General features: G+C 32.1%; 4 protein-coding genes across 5 annotated transcripts; 2 read left to right on the top strand and 2 right to left on the bottom strand.

The window, feature by feature from the left end:
• Window positions 1-3,073: 3,073 nt before the first annotated feature.
• Window positions 3,074-3,988, bottom strand: LOC107025317. The gene has a single exon (XM_015226100.1). The coding sequence runs from the start codon at window positions 3,986-3,988 to the stop codon at window positions 3,074-3,076; it is 915 nt and encodes a 304-aa protein (XP_015081586.1).
• Window positions 3,989-8,111: 4,123 nt separating this feature from the next.
• On the top strand, window positions 8,112-11,542 carry LOC107026430. Its single transcript, XM_015227392.2, has 3 exons — window positions 8,112-8,635; window positions 9,267-9,389; window positions 9,742-11,542. Exons 1-3 carry the CDS (start codon window positions 8,231-8,233, stop codon window positions 11,233-11,235), a joined length of 2,022 nt encoding a protein of 673 aa, XP_015082878.1. The 5' UTR covers window positions 8,112-8,230; the 3' UTR covers window positions 11,236-11,542.
• A 1,961-nt stretch (window positions 11,543-13,503) lies between these two features.
• On the top strand, window positions 13,504-18,364 carry LOC107026560 (ubiquitin thioesterase OTU1). 2 transcript variants are annotated; one of them, XM_015227567.2, is made up of 9 exons: window positions 13,504-13,639; window positions 13,861-13,969; window positions 14,083-14,128; window positions 15,881-15,989; window positions 16,613-16,704; window positions 16,809-16,871; window positions 17,470-17,588; window positions 17,844-17,919; window positions 18,003-18,364. In XM_015227567.2, exons 2-9 carry the CDS (start codon window positions 13,905-13,907, stop codon window positions 18,057-18,059), a joined length of 627 nt encoding a protein of 208 aa, XP_015083053.1. In that variant the 5' UTR covers window positions 13,504-13,639; window positions 13,861-13,904; the 3' UTR covers window positions 18,060-18,364. The 2 variants fall into 2 exon arrangements, with proteins under 2 accessions (XP_015083053.1, XP_015083052.1); XM_015227566.2 differs by having other exon boundaries at window positions 13,898-13,969.
• A 48-nt stretch (window positions 18,365-18,412) lies between these two features.
• On the bottom strand, window positions 18,413-20,487 carry LOC107026561 (reactive Intermediate Deaminase A, chloroplastic-like). The gene is made up of 6 exons (XM_015227568.2): window positions 20,261-20,487; window positions 19,746-19,861; window positions 19,619-19,663; window positions 19,451-19,524; window positions 19,312-19,361; window positions 18,413-18,724 (listed from the first exon to the last, which is right to left on the bottom strand). The coding sequence occupies exons 1-6, from the start codon at window positions 20,403-20,405 to the stop codon at window positions 18,630-18,632; spliced, it is 525 nt and encodes a 174-aa protein (XP_015083054.1). The 5' UTR covers window positions 20,406-20,487; the 3' UTR covers window positions 18,413-18,629.
• Window positions 20,488-23,841: the final 3,354 nt, after the last annotated feature.

A 23,841-nucleotide genomic window follows, 5' to 3' on the forward strand; every position in this document is an offset into this window, starting at 1 on the left:
ATATATGTTTAACTCCTTTCCAATGTCTTCGTGTAGGGGAAGAACTATATCTTGCTAACAAATTAACAGAAAATGCTATGTCAGGTCTCGTAGCATTAGCAAGATACATAAGTGCCCCAATTGCACTAAGATAAGGTACTTCTGGACCAAGAGGTTCCTCATTCTCTTCTTGAGGTCGGAATGGATCCTTACTCACTTCAAGTGATCGGACAACCATTGGAGTACTTAATGGATGTGCTTTGTCCATGTAAAATCGTTTCAAGATTTTCTCAGTATAGGCAGATTGATGGATGAAGACCCCGTCTACTAAATATTCTATTTGTAGTCCAAGACAAATTTTTGTCTTTCCAAGGTCTTTCATCTCAAATTCTTCCTTTAGATATTCAATTGCCTTTTGAACCTCTTCTGGAGTTCCAATGAGATTAATGTCATCAACATAAACAGCAAGAATAACAAATCCCAATGTTGTTTTCTTAATAAATATACAAGGACAAATGACATCGTTTATATAACCTTGTTTTATCAAGTACTCACTGAGGCGATTATACCACATGCGCCCTGATTGTTTTAAGCCATATAATGACTTTTGTAATCTGATTGAATATATTTCCCGAGATTTTGAACTACATGCTTCAGGCATTTTAAGTCCTTCTGGAACTTTCATATAAATTTCATTATCAAGTGAACCGTAAAGGTAAGCTGTAACCACATCCATTAGACGAATTTCAAGATTTTCATGTACAGCTAAACCGATGAGATATCGAAAAGTTATTGCATCCATAACAGGTGAATATGTTTCTTCATAGTCGACACCAGGTCGTTGAGAGAATCCTTGTGCAACAAGGCGTGCCTTGTATCTTACAATCTCATTTCTCTCATTTCTTTTTCGTACAAAGACCCATTTATAGCCAATTGGTTTAACATCACTAGGCGTTTGGACTACTGGTCCAAAAACCTCACGCTTAGCAAGTGAATTCAATTCTGATTCAATTGCTTCTTTCCATTTTGGCCAATCATGTCTTTGTCGACATTCTTCGACGGATAGAGGTTCAAGATCCTCATTTCCTTGCATAATGTTAAGTGCAACATCATATGCGAAAACATTATCCACTATGATTTTTGATCGATCTAAACTTATCCCATCACCTGTAGAAGAACTTATTGAGAGTTCTTCATTTACTTGAGTCTCGGGTTCACTGATTTCTTCAGGAATATCAGGATTAATCAGATCTTGAATTTCTTCGTGAAATTCTTTTGTAGTGTCATTTTTTGTACTTCTTTTTCTAGGATTCTTATCTTTTGAACCCAATGGTCTACCACGCTTCAGGCGTATTTGTGATTCAGAAGCTATGACACTTGTAGATGGTCCTTTTGGGACGTCGATTCGGATAGGCACATTTACTGCAGGAATATGTGACTTTGTTATCCTTTTTGAATCAGTAAATGCGTCTGGCATTTGATTTGCTATGTTTTGCAAATGGATGATCTTCTGGACCTCTTGTTCACACACAGGGGAGCGTGGATCAAAATGAGATAATGACGAAACTTTCCATGCAATTTCACTTTTAAGTTTATTTTTCTCTCCCCCTAATTGCGGAAAATTTGTTTCATCAAATCGACAATCTGCAAATCTTGCAGTGAATAAATCTCCCGTCAATGGCTCAAGGTAGCGAATTATTGAGGGTGAATCAAACCCAACATATATGCCTAACCTTCTTTGAGGGCCCATCTTGGTGCGCTGAGGTGGTGCTACAGGCACATATACAGCACATCCAAAAATTCGAAGATGAGCAATATTTGGTTCATGACCAAATACCAATTGTAATGGGGAGTATTTATTATAATGAGTCGGTCTGAGACGAACAAGTGATGCTGCATGTAAGATAGCATGACCCCAAACAGTAGTAGGCAACTCACTTTTCATAAGTAGAGGTCTTGCTATCAATTGTAAGCGCTTAATAAATGACTCAGCAAGGCCATTTTGAGTATGAACATGAGCTACAGGATGTTCAACTTTTATCCCTACCGATACGCAATAAGCATCAAAAGCTTGGGATGTGAATTCGCCAGCATTATCAAGACGAATTGTCTTAATGGGATAATCTGGAAATTGCGCTCTTAATCGTATCATTTGTGCCAATAATTTTGCAAACGCCAGGTTGCGAGATGATAAGAGGCACACATGAGACCATCTTGAAGATGCGTCTATTAGGACCATAAAATATCTAAACGACCCACTAGATGGGTGAATAGGTCCACAAATATCCCCATGTATTCGTTCCAAAAATTGAGGGGATTCAATGTTAACCTTCATTGGTGATGGCCTAGTAATCAATTTGCCTTGGCAGCAAGCAGCACATGAAAACTCATCATTTGTAAGAATCTTCAGGTTCTTTAATGGATGACCATTTGAGTTTTCAATGATTCGTCTCATCATTATTGATCCAGGATGACCTATTCGGTCATGCCAAAGCACAAAAGTCTTTAAGTCAGTAAACTTCTGGTTTACGATAGAGTGTGCTTCAATCGTACTTATTTTTGCATAATACAGGCCAGAAGATAAAGTTGATAATTTCTCCAATACATATTTCTGGTTTGAGACAATCTTGGTAATACCAAGGTATTCAACATTCATTTCATTTATTGTCTCAACATGATATCCATTTCGGCGAATATCTTTAAAACTTAACAGGTTTCTTGGGGATTTAGAAGAGAACAAAGCATCTTCTATGACAAGTTTTGTCCCCTTAGGCAGAAATATAGTAGCTCTTCCGGAGCCTTCTATTAAGTTTGAATTACCAGAAATTGTAGTAACATTTGCTTTTCTTCTAAGCAAGTAGGAGAAGTATTTCTCATCTTTGAATATGGCGTGCGTTGTTCCACTATCAATTATACAAATATCTTCATGATTGATCATTGAGGTATCCATATATTCTTCAAGATAAAAGATATAAAAGAAATAAACATTATAATATTATTACTAAACAAAAACAATACACAACCTTTTAGTTATTTACAAATCTAGGAAAACATATTCATACTAGTTCATATAAACGACGAAAATGAAATATATTTATATTATCACAGACCCATCACCTATCAGGTGATCTATCTTTCCTTCGGGGTTCTCAAAGAAATCCGCTACATCTAGATGCATGGGTTCAACAGTATCTTCCGTGATAAAGTTGGCTTCTGCGTTATTTTTCACCTCCTTCAGGGAAGCTTGATATAACTCAACCAGGTGCCTTGGCGTACGACAGGTACGTGACCAATGTCCTTTTCCTCCACATCGATAACATTTGTTGTCTGAATTTTTCTTCTGCACTACGTCATGTTTTTCATTCTTCTTTTTACACTGCTGGTGTTGAATGTTATTATTTAGTGCAAGACGATCACCATGATTGAGATTTCTTCCTCGACCACGACCACGGCCACGACTGGGGCCACGACCTTTTTCACGCTTAGATTGGTGAAAATTTGCCGTATTTACTTCAGGAAATGGCATAGAACCAGTAGGTCGACTTTCATGGTTTTTCATCAGTAAATCATTATGTTGTTCAGCAACAAGGAGATGTGAGATTAATTCGGAATACTTTTTAAATCCCATTTCTCGGTATTGCTGCTGCAGAAGCATACTCGAGGCAGGGAAAGTGGAAAACGTTTTTTCCAGCATATCATGGTCAGTGATATTTTCTCCACATAATTTTAATTGTGAGATAATTTTAAACATAGAAGAGTTATACTCACTGATAGATTTAAAATCTTGAAGTCTCAAGTGGATCCAATCATAACGTGCCTGTGGAAGGACAACCAACTTCAGGTGGTCATATCTATCTTTTAAATTGTTCCACAACACCAGAGGATCCTTAACAGTGAGATATTCCATTTTCAAACCCTCATCAAGGTGATGACGGAGAAATATCATCGCCTTAGCACGGTTTTGATTCGATGCTTGATTATTTTCTTGGATGGTGTCTGCTAGACCCATCGCATTAAGATGAATTTCTGCATCGAGTGCCCATGATAGATAGCTTTTTCCCGATATGTCTAGAGCAAGAAATTCAAGTTTAGAAAGATTAGACATTATTTAAAAATAAAGGAAATTCTTACCTCCGAGGCTTTGAAAGTCTTTACTTGAACTGGTAGAGACTCGTGCTGATAACGTGTTGTAAAATCAAGATTATAAGAAGAAGACAAGAGAAATAGATGTAGGAGAAGACTTTCTTTTATTCAAGTATATATAAGTTTCATATGTATATATTACAATAGTGAATGAACAACCCTATTTATAGAGTGAGAAATCATTCCAAAGGTCACCATATTAAGTATCATAATAAATAGATACATACTTATCCAAAAAGGTTCATGTAACCTAGTGAATATGAATGGTTGTTCATGTACTAACTTTATGGACTATCCACTTATTTAATGGATTTATAACAAAATAGTATTATTATTGTGTGAAGGTAAACACTTAATAGAATTATTGTGAAAAATATCTTTAATGCAAATAGAGGGATTTAGGTTTTCAACTCACGCTAATGAAGTTGAAGAAAAGAAAACAAATTAGATTTTTAAAAAATAAGCAAATTTAAATTATAAAATTACTCAAAAATACACCATAAATATCTTGGGAAAGGCTTATCAACAACTGATCCTTGTAATCTTTTTTAGAGACGAGGATGACCTGATTCGATACTCATATTAGTTAATCTTCAAATATGAGGATGACCTGATTCTATACTCCTAATAGTTAATCTTTAGCGATATGTATTATTTATGTAGTTTTCTTGATTTTTTTTGTTATTTAGGGACATTTACGTAATATTTAATTATTTCTCGGATAGTTACGAAAAGAAGTAAAGTTTTGTTCTTTTATTTATCATGATATTTTAAGGTCATGATGCACGTCAAAAAAAAAATTTGAGGCATTTTTTGTATTGTTTATATAGCTTTCTTTATTTTTTCGGCATATTAAGAGGTATTTACGTAATATTTGATTATTGTCGAACGGTTACGAAAGAAGTAAATCATCATTTCTAGTCCTAGATTGTCTATTAGAGAAGAGCGACAAGTCTGGTCCTCGATTAACCTGACTAGCAATACTTTCAATCTTAGCTTAACCATCAATGCATATCTCAAATATCTAATTGCTACTTAAAATCTTGATTCGAAACGATGATAGATATAGAGACGAAAGCAAACAAAACAAGGTAGAGATAAAGAGTGTGACTAATTATTTGGTTCACATCCCATGCTATAGTATAAGAAAATGGATCTTTAAGGACCAAAATACAGAGACGAGTTAATAAACTGGGCTTTGAAAGTATCGTTTTCTGACTGGTCCTTAATTTTTAATTTAATTAGCGAAGGGTACAAATTCCCCTCCTAAAGTAATAGATATCTGGTCCTAAATATTAACAACGTATTTTCTCTTCTCTCAAAACCTAAATTACAAGCTTATCCTTCTCTATACCACCTTAAAACTCCACTAATGGATGATATTCATAGGTATGTGTGTCGATCCGTTCGATTTTATATATAATCATTTATCAATTTTTAAATGTTCAAAATCAATAAATTTTTCAATCATTAAGGGTTTAATTTTCCATTTACCCATTAAAAAAAAATATATAAAATAAATAGACAGATCGTTAACTCACTCAAAATATTTTCCCCCAGTTTTCCATCCGGTGTTTCGAGCTCACATTGGAGCTCCGACTGAATTCAAATTTCACACTGCAAAGCCCATTTAAAGTGGCGTTCCTAACAAAATCTTCTCTATATTCGATGCTCAAACTCAAAATCTCTAATTAAAAGTAAAACACTTTTATCAGTACACCACGACTCATGTTATTCACTCGATATAATTAGATCTTGTTCTTTTTGCTTAACTTAATATAATAATTGATGGAAAAATGTTAGAATGGGAACATGCACAAGTGCTTGTGCTATAAGCCAAAAATGAGTGCACGTGCTTATTCCATCGGATACCCTGAGAACTAATACACAATCAAAACTTTGCAAGTGCACTCACATTCACCGACCTTAATATCTTTTAATTTATGTGATATTATTTAATTTGATATAAATTTAAATATAATAATAATAATTTAAAATTTTATAAGTTAAAATAAATTATATAAATATATAACGTTATAAATAATTATATTAAGTAAAAGTAAAATAATTTTTTTTTTCAAAACAGTTCAGTATCTTTGAGTTTAGACTCAAAAATATTCTTATTTTTTTACATGAAGTATTGATAGTCTCTCATGTTTGACGTACGTTTTATTCACTATTTAGTATCTATAACGTTTAATTATCTTCCTCTATGTGTAGTATAAACGGTAATTTCATATAAGAGAAAGTGAGAAGAAGACTATCCTTATTTAGTATAATCCAAAAATATCATTATATTTATAAATAAATGAATCAAGAATTATCTTTGTATAAATTCGTCCTAACAAATAATATGCAATTTGGTAAATTGCAATATTACTTAATAGTATTAACTTGTTTCCAAGAAGAGAAATATGCTATTTTAGATGGTGTAGATAAAAAGTGTCATATTTATTTTAAGTAAAAAATATTACTTTAATAGTTGGATAATAGACTAGTTAAAACTTTTACATAATTATGCAAATCTCATTTTTTTTTAAAAAAAAATCTATGAAGGTTCAATGTTTTCACAGAGCACCTAATTATCTCTATATTTTAATGAATAACATGAAATTATATTTATCTTATCATAATTTTCAATGATTAGCTGATTTTCCTAGAAGATGATTTTATTCAATGAAATATGTGTTTGTCATCTGATTTCTTATGTCTAGACTTCCTTTCTACATTAATGATAATATTTCTTTTATATTAATTCACGTATAATAATGCATTTTTTTTTAGTTTTTAGTATGATAAGAAAAGTTACGTCATATATGCATAATGGTGAGTTAATACGAGAACATGCCAAGCTCCGTAAAGGCCTAACAGGGCTTCTATTACAAAACAAATTCTATCTCGAGAGTGAATGTACTTCAGCTAGAAATCACCCTCAAAGATATTATTTATAATTATATAAATATCTATGAATAATTTTAAATTATACTTCGCGATCCAATCAAATGATAGGATCAAATATTTGATAAATTTCACTTTTTTTAACTTAATATTAGTTTAGCTAAAATTTCAAGCAAGATAAATATCCACCAAATTAATTAGAGTCATCTCATTATTTATTTAATTAATTAATTAGCATAAAATAGAAAAAGAAAATTGCAGGACAAAGTCATTACAACGCTCCCGCTACGAGAGGTACGTGGGACCCATATGCCTAACGGCAGCCTGCCACTCCTATTTAACTATTTTTAACTGCTCCTCTTATAGTTAACAACCAAACTACGTCGTTTGGATACAAAATTTTACAATACGACACCGTAATAGTAGCATACTCCTAATCCTATCTCGAGTCGAATTTAGGATTTAAATACGTCATAATAACTAAGTTCACGAGCATATAATTATAGATATAATAAACAACAACGACATAATCTTATGAAATTCAATAAAATAGAGTCTCAAAAGAGCAGAGCGTATACAAATTTTATCTTTTATCTCATAAAAGTAAAATGACTATTTTTTATGATCAAGTATTTGAGTGCTCCAATAGGCTCTTATTTAGCTTAACCCCCTGTTTTGTTTATTTTTGAGTTTCTTATCCAACCATTTATATTCAAATTGAGATTTAAGTAAATTTAAATTTACTTCAAAAATGATGATTCGATTAAAGATGAGTAAAGAGAATTTTTGATTCAGTTAATTCAATCGTCAGTCTTAACAAGAGAATATAAAATTGAAATTACCTACTAAGATAAAATATTTTTTTTAAAATACAATTTCATTTCTTAACGTAGAATTAAAGAATATTTACTATTTCATCGCGATATACTCTTAATGACAATAGAAGATTTTTGGTATAATGAGAGACGTTGACCGTACAAATCATTACTTGTACAGATTTATACGTATACATCTCCTCTCTCACTCACATATATACACACAAAACTCTGCATTTCTCTCTTCTTTTCTCCTCAAAAACCAAAAGAGATCACAGACACCCCCACCCCACCCCCTCCCCTGGAACCCCATCCCTACCCCCTACCCCCTTGGAAGTCTCGGAGAAGCAATAAGCCAAAAAAAACTGAGTAATGGCTGAATCTGTGCATCAAAGATGAAGGTTACTGCAAACAATAGAGCTGAGCTTCCAGCAATTGCATCATCAAAACTAGTGAACACTTTACCCGATTCAGATCTTTTACAAAAACCCTTTTGCTCTAGGAAACCGCCTCGCCGGAAAATCAAGAACTCCGGTGGCGCCGGAGTGAGGTTAAGGAGAGATATTGCAGGAGCTCCAGGTGGGAAAAGGAGCAGACCCAGTACCCCTTTACTACGATGGAAGTATAACGAAGATGTAAATGACAATGCTTGTACTTGGGAGGACAAATCGACGGTGGAGGTTGGTCGGAAATCTGGTCGGAAAGTTAGAAATTTGGTTTCTGCTAGGAAATTAGCTGCCGGACTATGGAGGCTTCAGTTACCGGAAGTTCCTAATATTCCATCTCAAAAGTTACCTCAGGTAGAAAAAAGATTGCAGCTTTAGGGTTTTTCTAATCTTGGTCATTTATATATTGATTGTAATTAATTGCTTTAATTACATTGACTTGACATTTGCTTGAATGAGTGAGGGTCTATCGGAAACAATCTCTTGTCTTGAGTTAAGGGGTAATATTTGCGCACACTCTACCCTATCGAGATAGTACTTTGTGGGACTAGACTTGTTATAATAAGCAATTATGAATGTATGATTTATTAGGATTGAAGTTGAGATTGTTTTCTCTGGTACCTTTGGTATAATTGTGATTTATGATTGCCTTCATTACTGCTTGCTTTATCTTTCTTTCTTTTCTTTCGTATGTTGGTTGTTTTATTAGTCCCTGCTGTTTTAGGATCATAACCATCTCCAAGTTTGTATTTTTATGACCTTAGAGTGAACGGCAACTTTCATAAGTGTTTTATCGTTCTAGACTTGATTGCTCGGACTGTTAAAAGATGTTGTTGGGACTTGATTGCTCGGACTGTTAAAAGATGTTGTTGGGACTTGGGGGTGTGTCAGATCCTCCAAAAGTAGTGCTTTTTTTGTAGGATCCAATATGGTTATGGTAGCTTTAAGTAACTTTTTTCAATTTCATTTTCCTTCCTTCCCGCAGGCTGGTCATATTGATTTACCCTTTTTCGACCATCATCACATTAGAGAGAATGATTCACACATTGATGATTCAGAGCAGAGTCCTCGATCTGTCTCCGGTCCAAGATATGGTCTTTATCACAAGGTATGTTTGATGCCTTTTCAGTTTTTTTCTCAATGTTGTCTTTGCTGTTTAAGGTCCTTTATGTAAGTCCTAAAGTTATGTCGAGTAGTCCAAAGCAATGTCATAGGCGCAGGGGAGAAATCCTGGAGTTATCGGGAGTTAATGAATGCTTCACCGAGTATCAGAGACCCAATAGGGTTGGGCCCTTCCCTCGACCTTCCTGTAGCAGGAAGCTTAGTGCACTGTGCTGCACTTTTCTATCAGATACTTTTGGTCTAGGTTTTTAGTTTATCATGTTACGCTTTCACCATTGCTCTTCTCGTTGTTTCCACATTTTCTGATCTAACAAAGGAGTTACTTCTATATTCTGTAGCTAGAGCCCTCATTTCAATATCCAAACTCTGCTATGGAGGGGGCAACAAAGTGGGATCCAGTTGGCTGGACAATAGCCGAGGAAATAAAGGAGATTTACGGACATCAGAAGGTTCCTAATAAACAGTCGAAGACTGCTGCAATGATTTCCACCCTCGAGGCAGAGTTAGAGCGGGCTCGCACCCGAATCCATCAACTTGAGATGGAGCGACGGTCATCAAAAAAGAAACTCGAACAGTTTTTGAGAAAACTTAGTGAAGAGAAAGCTGCCTGGAGAAGCCGAGAACATGAGAAAATTCGTGCAATTATAGATGATATGAAAGCCGACTTGTCCAGAGAGAAGAAAAACCGACAGAGGCTGGAAATAGTTAACTCCAAGTTAGTTAATGAGTTGGCTGATGCCAAGTTATCAGCAAAGCGCTATTTGCAGGATTACGAAAAAGAAAGAAAGGGTAGAGAGTTGATAGAGGAAGTGTGTGAAGAATTAGCCAAGGAAATTGGAGAAGACAAGGCTGAAGTCGAGGCATTGAAGAGAGAATCACATTCACTCAGGGAGGAAGTAGATGAAGAAAGAAAGATGTTGCAGATGGCTGAGGTTTGGCGTGAGGAACGGGTTCAGATGAAACTAGTTGATGCTAAGGTGACACTCGAAGAGAAGTATTCCCAAATGAATAGACTAATTGCAGAGTTAGAATCTTTCCTAAGTTCTAGAGGTATGAACCCCGACGAGGAAGTGATCGAAAGAGCTGAGCAACTCAAACAGGAAGCTGCTTCGGTGAATATTCGTGATATCAGTGAGTTCACTTATGAACCTCCAAATCCAGATGATATATTCTCAGTGTTTGAGGACCTTAATTTTGTCGAAAATAATGAAAGGGAGGTTGAGCCATGTCCTGCATACAGTTCTGCTAGCCATCCCTCCAAAATTTGCACATTCAGTCCTGATGACAGTGTATACAACAAAGACAACTTCCTCAGACATTCTCTTGCGTATAATCAGAGTGATTTAGAGGAAGAAGGAAGTGAATGGGAAACAGTGAGCCATCTCGACGAGCAAGGTTCTAGTTATTCTGCTGAAGGTAGCGTCTGTTCTGTCAACAAGAACTGTAGGCACAGCAATGCCTCAATGGAGATAAGTGAAGTATATTCAGGGCAAGGTCGACAACTTAAGAAGGTGTCATCTATATCTAGGCTTTGGAAATCAAACGGAGACAACTACAAAAAGATATCAGTTGAAGGAATACACGGGAGGCTATCACATGGAAGGCTATCGAATGGTGCCACCCTTTCTCCAGATTGTGGTTCTAGTAAAGGTGAATTCAGTCCTTCAGGGAGCTCACTTGACTCGGGCAATCCACAAATAACACGAGGGATGAAAGGGTGCATTGACTGGCCGCGTAACTCTCACAAACACAGTTTAAAAGCAAAACTTCTGGAAGCAAGAATGGAGAGCCAGAAGGTCCAGTTACGCCACGTCTTGAAACAGAAGATCTAGAAGACTACTGCTACAAGTTCTGATTTTGCCCGAATCATCGGTCTCACTCAGCTGAGGTATCAATAAAAACTGAAACAGTAGTAGTCCACATTTTATGCTTACTGAAACTTCTTTGTGTATCAATCAGAACTGCTATATAGTTATTTCATGTAATGTAATTTAGAAGATGCATTATTGGCCACTATTTATACCTTTTAAAGGTATGATTTAGTGGCCAATTATTACATCATTTAACAGAAGTTTCAGTATGAGGAGAAAACAACTTTGTATAATTGAATTCCTTTATTCCTTATGTTTCTGCCTGAAATAATTCTGACCTGATGTTTACGCCAAATCAATAAATAAACATTCTCGTCTTTGATTTATGACTTAATCATGATAAATCAGTATAGTTTGAAGTAAATATTGGGTACGTGTAAGTTTTTACCAATTTACCATGCCAAAATATTAACACAAGTAAAATTTGACCTCCTAATATTGATTTAAACGGTATGTTTTATATTTTGAAAGGGTAAAATGCAATAATAATTGTTTTTAGAGGTATCAGATGTAGTCCCAAGGGGAAATGGTGGGGTAGTTTTGCACTTTTCTAAAAACACAATGACTCAAATTGACCCATAATGCTGAATTTTGTCTCTATTCTAACAATGCGATATGATTTTACTTATCAAGATCGTGAGTATAATTTAATGTTTCCTTGTTGTTTTTTTTTTAGATTTATTCTGTGATTCGATGATTGTTAATAGCTTATTTCTCGAACATAGAATAACTTGATCCCCTTGTGATATATTTTATTTAAAAAATTGTGAGATAATTATTTTGATATTTCGACTCGATCTTGATTATCTTCTCTTTTGATCCCTTTAACTTTGAAAAAATGACATTTAAAATCATTATAACTTTATGAGTATTGAAAATTTTATAAAATGTTCGAGATAGCAATTCGAGTAGAATAGAATTTTGTCAATAAAAATAATTTAGGAAACTAAACTAGTGAAACAAAACGAGCCCCCCACATATAGAATAAAACATTTATTAGTGGATGAGATATTAAAAATTAAACGTACCAAAATAAATAAATAATAGAGGATAGAATCCTATGCATTAGACCAATAACCTTTTTTGGACACTAATTATTCCCTTTTTTTTTTGGATCATGGTATCTTCATATTTCACAAAAGTACATTATTAGTAATTTTATATTTATGGGAAATCACTAGAGATTTAGGAACATATTTGGTTGAACTATCAAATTCAGCTAATTTTTAAAAGTTGTTACTATTCTCTTCGTCTCAAAATTTTTATCGTCATTTTCTTTTACATATCTCTTTAAAAATATTAATAAAAATAAATTTAAGTAATTTATTCTTCAGTAATATTTTACTGATCATGTCATCGCATATAATAGAGATGTTTATAGTGTTGAAGCACAATAACTACAAGGGTGAAGTGAAAAAAAATAATTAAATTTGTTTTAAACTTTTAAAATAATAAATTATTTAAGTATATTTTATTTAAAAAATACTATATTTAATTTGAAATAGAGAAAGTAATTAATTTGATGATGTAAATTTTGATATAAAGATCGAATGTTATTGTACTTATTCAGATTATCCACTTTGATAGTTTCAAACTAAAAACAAATTTTTAGGTGAAATATTCTTGGAAGAATTTACCTTTTTCAGCTTTCAAAAATGAGATTTTTACATAATTGTATATGCAATAAAAAGAAAATTAAACAAAAATGATAACATGCTTATGTAAGGTAACAACACTATATAAATAGTGTATAATAATTCATCTTTTCAATTAGCTATCTTTTTTTAAAAAATTTTTTTTAGGTCTAACTCAAATTCCCTCTAAACGATTTTAAATTTTAGATATAAATCATTCTTAATATTACTAGTTTTTTGATATATTATCCACTAAAAATAATTCACATTTACGATATATCAAATTTTAAAATTTGAACTTTAGTGATCGAATATGAAATCTTAAATTTCCTTTTCACGTTTCTAATACCTAAACACGTTTCTTAAATTCAATGAACATTTTATCTAATTTTCCTTTTAAATATTTTGAAACTATCTTATTCTCTTACCTAAAAATTATTTTTATTTTCTAAAAAGACATTTAAAATTTGAAAAAAAAAACTTTCACCATTTCATTTTATAAATAATTGAATCATAATATTTTTTATTTTATAAAATTTATATATAAATTATTATATTTCTATATATATTCGTCATTTATTATAAAATTGACTTACGAAAATATACAGAATGTAAAGTATCATATACCAACAATAGTATATTTTTTTCTCCTATCTTACGCTTTCTCAAGATTCATAACTCGTCTTTCCACTTTCAATTGTTGTCAAATTAAAGCAATTCCCTGTTTTCTGGTAAGTGCATATACAGATCTTGCAACTATTTTTGAATTTTTGAATTTTTTCTGATTTGTTGTCTGATAGATATCTCGTGTAATCTAGCTGGGTCTTTTTTTTGCGATTTTTTTGGGTTCAATTTCTTGTAGCAACTGTTCATCCAGATAAAGGTTTAGTTTTTATGATTAATTGACGTTTTTTCTTATCTGGGTGTTCATGGAATTGGTGCTGTTGTAAAGAAAAGAACTGGAAACTTGAGTTCTTTACATTTTGTAGGTTGAAGATGGAAGGTTCAGTAGTAAGAAGAGTGATTCCATCTGATAACAGTTGTCTTTTTAATGCTGTTGGGTAAATTCTATTCCCATTTTACTTTGTTCTTGTTCTTTAATTTGCAGTTGGAATTGGATATGGTGTGGTTCGAAATTTTGAATAAATATATTGTTGTTTCTTGTTTTATGTAGTTATGTGATGGACCGTGACAGAAACAAAGCCCCCGAGCTAAGACAGGTTCTAGTTTTGCCTTTGAAATTACTCTGTCAAAACATTTATTCGTGTTATGCTAGTCAAGAATGTTATATATGGATAGAATAGCTCTCTTGTTGTTATATCTTATTGATTTAACAAGTGCAGAGTAAACTCGTAGTTGTAGTCTTTTAGCTAGTGATGGAAGGAATCCTCTTTTTATTTATTTATTAGATATTTTAGAGACTTTTCTTGAGAGGAACTGCTAGAGGTGTAGTCGAGAAATAGAAAATGTGTGCGTGTGTGAGCTTCTTGATGAAGAAGATTGTATAAAAATCAATTATGCAGGTGGATTGTATTGTGAGTGTAAATGTGTGTTTTTGATTTTGCGAGAAAAAGATGGGAAAAAACCAGGGTGCAAGTGAGTGGAGTGAATTTATGTGTAGTGTTTGTGGATGAGTTAGATTAAGTAAAAGCTTGTTATTATATGTACTGGTTCAGAACATTGAGGAATGAAGCCAGTGTGTTTTTCATTGCCTTAGGAAATATGTTCTCTTTCATGTGGTTATAGGATAGTATGATAGTTTGTTCAGTTTAAAGGAGTCAGCTTTAGTGGATAGGACTTTCCAGGAAATGAGATGAGGTGCCAACTTCTGTGCTTAGACATCAATACGCAAAACTATTTTGTGTCTATGAACATTTATGAATAGCCTATGCATCCCCAGCTTGGTGCATTTCGTTGAGCTTGGGCCGTGGAGAAGCAGTGGTAACCACCGCTCTATCACCAGGCACCTCTGGAAGGCAGGGAGTGTGACAACGTACATGCTTCCCTTTACCCCTTCCCCGAGGATGTCTAAAGCAGCTTATCTTAAAAAGCAGAAATGAAAGGGAATAAAGACTATTTACAGTCAAGATTTAGGAATTAAAGAAAGATTATTGATCAATGATTGCTGCCCCATAACCTTATTTCTAGTTGTGGGACTTACGTAGTACATGGAACACTTTCTATTGACCTTTTGCAAAGTCTCTATGACATGGTTTATTAAGGAGTTCTGTACTCTTCATTCAATCATCTATGCCTCAATCTGAGACTAGTAAGGTCAGCTATATAATACTCATCAACTATGAGCTAGTTAAGCCCATTTAGTTCTATTAGTCAAATATATGTCTTTTAAGCCAAATTAAGGGATCTCTAGAATTTGAAGTTTCTTGTATTCACATTTATCCGCAATAGTTTAGAACAACTTCCCATTTAAGACTAACATGAGTTCGATGCATTGATCTATCAAAAAAAGTATGTGTAATGCGTTCAGTACACTTTAGGATTGAAGATGTAGTTGCTGGTGATCTCACCATCCCTGAGATGGTTTCTCATTTAGTTGATAAGGAAAAGTGATTTTTTTATTCTGATGGATTTTGTCACTTGTCAATCTCTAGAGGTGGCGACTCATCAAGCGTCTGACCCAGAGATAATTTTTAACTTCAATCTCATGCCCAGGGGACCAAATTGCATAAGGAAAAAGGTTTCATTTAGTGAAAAGACACTGGATACTTTCTCAGACATCAATGATTGGATAGGGAATCTAGGCTTATAACAATTTTGTAACAACTTATTTGCCATAGGAGAAATTAAATTCAGGAAGCTACTTTATAGAAAAGCCAACAGTTTCTTGTTATTTAGTTATAATATGTGAAATATGACTCAAGTTGATAGTTTGATATGGTTTAGTGCTTGGAATATTGCATAAAGCTCACTACTCCTCATCCATGACACTTTATACATTTCAAAATTTGAAGGTTATAGCTGGAACAGTTGCCAGTGATCCAGAAAAATATTCTGATGCCTTTCTTGGGAAGTCCAACAAGGAGTATTGTGATTGGATTCTTAACCCAGAGAAATGGGGAGGTATGTCTTCTGTCGTGTTTTAAAGTTATCTTATTCTGGGATGATTTTAACTACTCGGAAACAACCTCTCTATCACTATGAGGTAGGGGTATGCTCTAGTATTACACTGGGTATGTTATTGTTGTTGCATGATTTCAACTACTGGAGTCCTGTTAGGATAAGGATAAGTGGATAACAGTCACTTCACTTGTCATGCTGTTGGTGTATGTCACAGATAGTTTGGCTGTATAACTAGGGGGTCAAAGATTACAATTACTTCCATGACTTCTTTGGTTAAGCCATCGGTAATAGTTAAAACTGGAGAATTACTGCTTATAATTGCTTAAAAGGAACTAACGAGTGAGACTGATATGACATTCAAGTAGCTTGGGATTGAGGTGTAATTGTTGTCGTTTGTTGTATCAGAAAAAGAAAAAGGTGCATAATTGATAAATATTTTGTGCTGTATGCTGCTTTTATATTTTACTTTTTCCTTTTGTAAGCCAAGTCTATTTCACAGCATTATGATTAAGCTGGAAGAACTCAAGCTTCTGTTGTTTAGGAACATCCCTTTCTTATCTATTTATTGCAGTTCTTGTTATTTGTTTTGTGTTTCTTACCTTTGAAATGCTTACTCTCTTAAGGGGCCATAGAGCTTTCAATATTGGCTGACCACTACGGACGAGAAATTGCAGCCTATGATATCCAAACAATGCGCTGTGATCTGTATGGACAGGTTAGCATTTAGCTAGTAGGATGTGTAATTAGCTATTTCTACACGTGTCATTTGACAATTCCAGATTCTTCTCAACCACCTTTATATGGCTTAATGTTAAACAGGGAAAGAACTATCAGGAAAGAGTAATGCTGATTTATGATGGACTTCATTACGATGCTTTGGCTGTATGGTCTCTCTCTCTCTCTCTCTCTGCACATGCACCTTCTTGATCATTCTGTTTCCATTCAGGAGGAACAAGAAGGAGATATTCAATTTTGTGAAGATTTTTAGATCTTGCGAATATTTAGACTGTAGGCACAGTTAAGGACCTAGACTTTGTCTGAAATCTTGTCAAATCAATTAATGACTTTAGAATATGATATAGGATTAGTGATCTATATCTGATACCAATGATCGTTAAAAAGGGACAGATGACTGCTTCAGTTAGCTAATCTGTTGGATCATTTTTTTAAGCCTGTCTTCGTTTTGATTTTTGTCGGGTTATTTGCAAAATAAGAAGTGTATGTAATGGGTAGGTTCTCTTTATATCATCGATCTTGGGGGTTTGTGCCCTTCTCTGGTGCTATTCATAACGAATATTTGCATTTACCCATCATTAGAGATATGAAATTATTAGGTGCTGCATTGCTGGTTAGTAGTGTGAAATCATTTAGCTAATATTTGTATGAAGAATTTCCCATCTTTTGACAAAGCTGCTTGAAGTTAGATTTCCTTTTTTAAGTTTGTACCTACTTACACCTAGTTTCACGTGACAATCAACAGATGTCCCCTGCTGACGGAGCTCCGGAGGATTTTGATCAAACAATTTTTTCTGTACAGAGAGATGGGACTGTAGGACCTGCGGAGAGGCTTGCTCTTAATCTGGTTAAGGACCAACAAAGGTAAGCGTTGTCCTTTTAAGCAGAAAATGACCAAGTTTGGTGTTGGGGGAGAATTTTGTAACGGCCAGATGAACAAGTATCACGTCCTTGTTCTTATGCTGCTTCGGGTTTATGGTTGGGTCAAAACATTATGTGTTCCAACTCAGAGTTGCCTTACATTTTTATAATAAAACATATTTTGCTGTGAGTAAATGAATAGGAACTACTTACATCTACTTATCACTTTGCTGTTTATCTATTATTGCTTCATTGAAGGAAGAGGAGCTATACTGACACAGCCAACTTCACGTTGCGATGTGGAGTTTGCCAAATTGGGGTCATCGGCCAAAAGGTTCATATCTTGCTTCTTGTAATTATTCAGCCTACTTTCTTAAGCTTGCAACTTCGTTTGCTAAAAGTTGCATTCCTATACAGGAAGCTGTAGAGCATGCACAAGCAACTGGACATGTGAACTTCCAGGAATACAAATGAAAGAATCAAGAAACAAAGCAAAACATAGTCGATTACTTCTTTGTACCGGTGAAAACCAATTTCATGCAACTTTCTGCATATGACTGGAAAGTAGATTTCATTTCTAATCGAAAGGTGTGTGATTTCTGTTAATTTGTTGATGCATTGTTGTGCTATAGAAATTGTGTCCCATTTTAGACAGAACAAAGTGAAACAGAGATACTAAAGTGTGTATTAGTGGAAGAAATACAACTTTGACATGTATTCGCATTTCTTGTTGATGTATTTGAGACAAGTACTATATGCTATTTTAATGTGTCCTTTGACTTTGAGCTTTGTATTACTGTAGCTGCAATCAGCAACAATGATGGAAGTAACTTGAACATTATAAACTCGATGAATTCTTATTATGGGGACTGAAAGAGCCCTTCTTTTACAGAATTTATTCGTGCTGCACTCTGCAACAATGGAGATAGAATCTACAGCAGAGTATCAAGAGACTCTGAATTAAAGACTTAAATCTCCTTTATTTAACTTTAATTTTTGAATCTAAAATCATAGCTGCCATGGAAGTTGAAGACTTTAATCTGTTTAACACACTGCTATGCAATCAATTTCAATTTTTGCATTCAGAGGTAATCCTGCTGCTTGAAAAGTTGAACGTGCTGGTGCAGGATCTGGAAAATCTGCAACATTGATACATATCCATGTTAGTACATAATAATAGTAATATGCTTTATTTGAGTCGAGGGTATTTCGAAAATAATCTCTCAAGTAGGTAAGGGTAGATTTGCATAAACTATATTTTTTAGACCATGCTTATCAGATTACATTGAGTATGTTGTTGTTGTTGTTTACAATAGTGAATTCGTCGAGGATCTTTTGAAAACAGACGAGGTAGAGGTAAGGTCTGCATACGTTCAACCCACTCCATATCCTATTTGTGAATTACATTGGATATGTTTTTTGACAAATAACATTTGTTTAAAACGAAGATCAATCATCTCAATTCCTCGACAGACAAGTCCCTAAATTCCTAAACTAAATAAGGCACTTATAATTGCGATCATCTAATATTATGACTCTTTTTTCTTTTAAGTTATAATTGAAGACTTAATACAAATAATCATTCAATTTTCGATAACCATATTCAGATCTTGACTTTGGTATGAAATGTTTACCTATGTTTTAGGTTAATTTTTCATAATTTCGAATTTGACCTAATCACACAATTATTAGTACTAATAATATTATGAAAGGTAGTTGTACTCACATTTAGCATAAATTGCATTGACTTTCTGAAAGTCCCCTAGATCAGCCAACCTGTAAGTTAATAATATTATTATTCAACATCAATAATCAAAATTAACTATATTATAAGGAAACACAAAAAAATTAATTATGTATCATACATAATTGTTGTTTTAACAGCTGCAGAATAGCTAACACCACCAGCTTTAAGTATCTCCCCAATATTTTTCAGAGCCTGAAAAATTATTATTAAAAACAGATATTTTGTGTTCAGTCGAACAGTGTCATATAAATTAAAACAAAAATCGTAAGATTGATTATTCAAAAACCTGTTCTGTTTGATCCTCCACATTGTCTGATATGAGTGCTCCAGTCTACATTCAATCACAAAAAAAAAAATTATAAAAATATTTACCAATCTAATTAAGGATTTAAAAATGATTAATTATCACTAACCTCAGGAATAAGACCTAGAGAACCAGATACATGAATGAAATTATTAGCCTTAATTCCTTGAGAATATGGCCCCACTGCAGCTGGTGCCTTATCTGTACTAATTTCCTCCTTTTTACCTAAAAAAAAAATATCATAACTAAAACTTTTTAGACAAAATAAATGATATATTATTTTTATCAATGAGAAGTATTAAAAATACGATTAAATTTGACGTAAATTATTAATTTTATTTGTGAACTATTGACAGGTTTAAAAACACCATTTTATTTGACTAACTGAAGCTAAATACATCCCTGATCTAGCAACATCGCTGAAATACACTCTTGAATTCTCGTCAAGTTTAGTGGTTTTCTTATCGCTTTTCTCAATTTTTATCGAGAACTTGATGTTCGTACAAGAGTTTGAGATCACTTGCTATGTTATGTTTCATATCGAAAATGTATCGGAGGTGTGTATAACAAGTAAAAATAAACAGAAAGAGTAATAAATAATAAAACAAAGGAATGAGATGTCACCGGTACTGGCTAAGCAAACGAAAGGAACGCGCGAATTAGCAACTGACACGCGTCCAATTCCAATGGCCATCGGAGTACGGTTGTGCCCGGCGTTTGCAGCCATGGCCGGCATACAAAAGCTTCCCGGTGCAACGGCGAACGCCATTTTAAATAATTTTAAATATACTAATAATTCACTTATTGAATAGTGTAGTATTCCTATTTATTAATTTCATGCAGTTATAAGATCGATTCATATGCTTTTATAGTGATTTTTGTATCATAATTCCACGTTTTATAAATGTTTTGATAACTTTCGAATGATTCCTTTCATGCATTGCAAGTGGCGTGCCGTATCAAAATTGTTATTTCATTCGTTCCAATTATGTGACATGTTTCACTTTTCGAGATTTAAACTGTTAAAAATTTATGCGTAAAATGAAATTTATATATATATATATATTTAAACTACATAAAAAAAGTATTATAAGTCACAATATTTGATAATTCAAGATAATTAAAAGATATATGAAAAATTTACGGTCAAAGATAAATTTATTTTAATCTCAAAATTTGAAAAGTGTCTCATAAATTAAAACGCGATGAAGAAATCAGGAAGATTCAAAATATATAACTTTAATGCAGATATAATATATGGTTTAACCCATAGTATATCACTCTAAAAATTGACAAAATTTTTGAGTGAATTTCTATTACTTTTTTCCCCATTCTCTTTTTTTTTAAGGATTTTTTATTTTATATGATGTTATTAAAACATGTGTTATTTTCCTCTTGATATTTTATCATTGAAGGTCTGTTATCTTACTTTTAATATATAATAATTTTGTATTTTTGTATATAAGAATGGAATCTTTATTGGTCCCGAAATGGTTATCGATAAAATTTTAATTTTGAGTTGGCGGATAATGTTAAATGTTAAAGTGATCCGTTAGGTCTAAGTTGTTTTTTTATTCGCACAATCAAATTATTATTTCGTTTTTCAACTAAGTCTTAAAAATATCACTCTATTTAATTAATAATTATATTACATACATCATATGACATAGTAAGTGATTTTAAACTCTTTATAAAAAATCGTGAAAAGTGTTGAAAATTAATACCCTTAAACTTTACGAGAATTTAGAAATGTATTTTACTCATATTATAAGATCACGAGTGTATTTAAGTTTAATTAATCAAATAAATGAATATTTTTAATGCTTCTAATAATTTAAAAATAAAACTAATAATTTACACCTAGTATAATATAAGTACTTGTTTATTTAGATGTTCTATTATTTTAAGCAAAAAGTTTAAAATAATTTCAGATACTCTAATCGAAAAAATTAGAGGACATATTAAAAAAATTATGAATTGACGTATGTGAATTGTGAACCCATACTGTACATCGTAGATTGTTATCTTAGTTTAATTTTTTTTAATATTTAATTATATTATTTACACCGTAGAAAAATATCTCTAAGGATAGTGTATTCATACATCTCAGACTTTACTCATACGATTTTTGGATTTTTTTTGTCATAAGTTTTAAACCATTTTCTTGATTGATTTTTTAAGAGTTATTAGTTTCAAGATAAGTCTGTTTCACTATCTATTTTGTTTAATAATTTATATTTGAAAATTGTTGATCTGACTAATTCAAATTCATATGCATAATTTAGAATAAGTGTGTAATGAGTTGCATGAAAATAATTAAGATTTTTAAACATTAGACTTCCCTTCTTTGTATGTTTATTAGACTTCTTAATTCTTATTTAAGCATGATCAATATCTACATTTACTCTTACTTTTACATATTAAAGATAGACTATATTGAAGATGAATAAATATCACTAAAACAACTAGTTATGTTTTTCTCGAAATAATATTTTTGAATTTAGGCTTTCTAAAAATTTTGTGTGTTTGAATCACATGTATTAAGGGATTGATTTGTTATGAGGATAAAGATAGATAAAGTTATCTCAAGAGATTAATGCAATAAAAAATCATACATAATTGTTATTATTAAAAGGTGTTTATCATAATAAATCTCTTGAACTTCGAATATTTTACTTATTTTAAATTATGAATAATGTCTCACTAATTTACTTAATATATACTAAAGAGAGTATTATATATTCTTTATAGTTTATTCTCTCGTTCTTTTTCAGTTGTCAAATATATCAAAAATATTTATTTTAAAATAATTGTAAATTTAAACAACAAGAATTAACTATTATAATTTTCACTTATGCCCTCAGCATTAGTTATTATGGAATTAAGAAGCCCGTCAATGATACAAATTAAGGAATTAATTAAAGATACATTAGTCAAATTACACTTTAATTAATTTTTCTCAGGAATCGTGCAAAATCTTAGCATGACAACTAAATAATAAATTTATATTTCATGTAAAAAATATTAAGTTAATATATTTATAAGTTATGAGTTGTTGATTTAAAATTTAAACTTTATTAAAATCAATTCAATTTTAAGTTAATATATTATAATTATTGAACTTACAAATTAAATATTTCATAATTATTTCATAAATATATACAATTTCAAGAAAAGCTATTGAACTTTTCATCCTAACCAATGCACTAGCCCCAAGTGTTCCAACAGATTGTGCTTCATCTTTTTCTTGTGTCTTCATATATGGAGTTGTTTGATTTGAAATAATAATCAATTTCAATTCAAAAAGTTCTCATTCATACTTTATATAATATAACATTTAGTTGGTTATATAAGGAAAAATAAATATACCTTGAATAATGAATATAATTTGGAATTAATGAATTAAGTATTACAAATACTAAATAACAGATTAATTTTAATCTCTTTTCATTTTGGTCACATATAAATTTGATCTTATTGAATGTACATTTGAATTCTTGTTCTCAATGTTGTTTTTGGGCCCTTTGAAGTTGTTTCCTGAATTTTTGAGTTTTGTTGCCCAAAAAATATCCATCTAGAAGATGAATAATGAGCTCAGAAATTAAATATTAATGACGAACGAATCAAATAAATCACATTCAATAACATTTTATAGAAAAAGAAAAGAACAAAAAACATGTTATTATTTGCTTACTATCACTTCGAAGATTTTAGATATATGTGTAATTTTTTCTTTATTTTATTTTACAAGTTTTAGTATAAGTTAAACATGTTTTAATATGATAATATTTAAATGTCGAACAATAATTTTTTTTATTGAATTTGTTAATGAGATTTTTGAATTTTTTCTCAAAGAATACATTCCAGTTGTTTAGCGAATAAGTCTATTTATATTTTTTTTGTTAACGTCTTTTTATTATAGTTTTTCTCTTTTTTTTTTCCTTTATCTTTTTGCATTTCTTCATTAGCTAGAGGATTAATTCTAAGATTTCAATAATGATATGAAGGGTGAATAGAAGAATATTGTACGTGGCAATTTTTAAACAGTATTATCATTGACTTAAGTTTTAGGCATAATAACAGATCTAAACTTATTTAAACTAATCATTACTTTATATTTGATATTTGATAATTTTAGGTATCCTTCACATCATGAAGTTTTTGGAAATGAGAGTAGTGTGAGTTATAATGTTGAATATTTTATA

The sequence above is a fragment of the Solanum pennellii genome, chromosome 7 (assembly GCF_001406875.1).
Source record: "Solanum pennellii chromosome 7, SPENNV200".
Lineage (NCBI taxonomy): Eukaryota > Viridiplantae > Streptophyta > Magnoliopsida > Solanales > Solanaceae > Solanum > Solanum pennellii.

What these genes read in the sequence shown, in the direction of transcription:
- LOC107025317 (XM_015226100.1), bottom strand. Translation starts at nt 3,988, where the DNA reads ATGGGTCTAGCAGACACCATCCAAGAAAATAATCAAGCATCGAATCAA.
- LOC107026430 (XM_015227392.2), top strand. Translation starts at nt 8,231, where the DNA reads ATGAAGGTTACTGCAAACAATAGAGCTGAGCTTCCAGCAATTGCATCA. An exon ending in CATCTCAAAAGTTACCTCAG is followed by an intron (nt 8,636 to 9,266) that starts GTAGAAAAAAGA and finishes TCCTTCCCGCAG; the next exon opens with GCTGGTCATATTGATTTACC. An exon ending in GATATGGTCTTTATCACAAG is followed by an intron (nt 9,390 to 9,741) that starts GTATGTTTGATG and finishes TATATTCTGTAG; the next exon opens with CTAGAGCCCTCATTTCAATA.
- LOC107026560 (XM_015227567.2), top strand. Translation starts at nt 13,905, where the DNA reads ATGGAAGGTTCAGTAGTAAGAAGAGTGATTCCATCTGATAACAGTTGT. An exon ending in TAACCCAGAGAAATGGGGAG is followed by an intron (nt 15,990 to 16,612) that starts GTATGTCTTCTG and finishes TACTCTCTTAAG; the next exon opens with GGGCCATAGAGCTTTCAATA. An exon ending in CTGGTTAAGGACCAACAAAG is followed by an intron (nt 17,589 to 17,843) that starts GTAAGCGTTGTC and finishes GCTTCATTGAAG; the next exon opens with GAAGAGGAGCTATACTGACA.
- LOC107026561 (XM_015227568.2), bottom strand. Translation starts at nt 20,405, where the DNA reads ATGGCGTTCGCCGTTGCACCGGGAAGCTTTTGTATGCCGGCCATGGCT. An exon ending in CTCTAGGTCTTATTCCTGAG is followed by an intron (nt 19,664 to 19,745) that starts GTTAGTGATAAT and finishes GATTGAATGTAG; the next exon opens with ACTGGAGCACTCATATCAGA. An exon ending in TGGAGGATCAAACAGAACAG is followed by an intron (nt 19,525 to 19,618) that starts GTTTTTGAATAA and finishes ATAATTTTTCAG; the next exon opens with GCTCTGAAAAATATTGGGGA.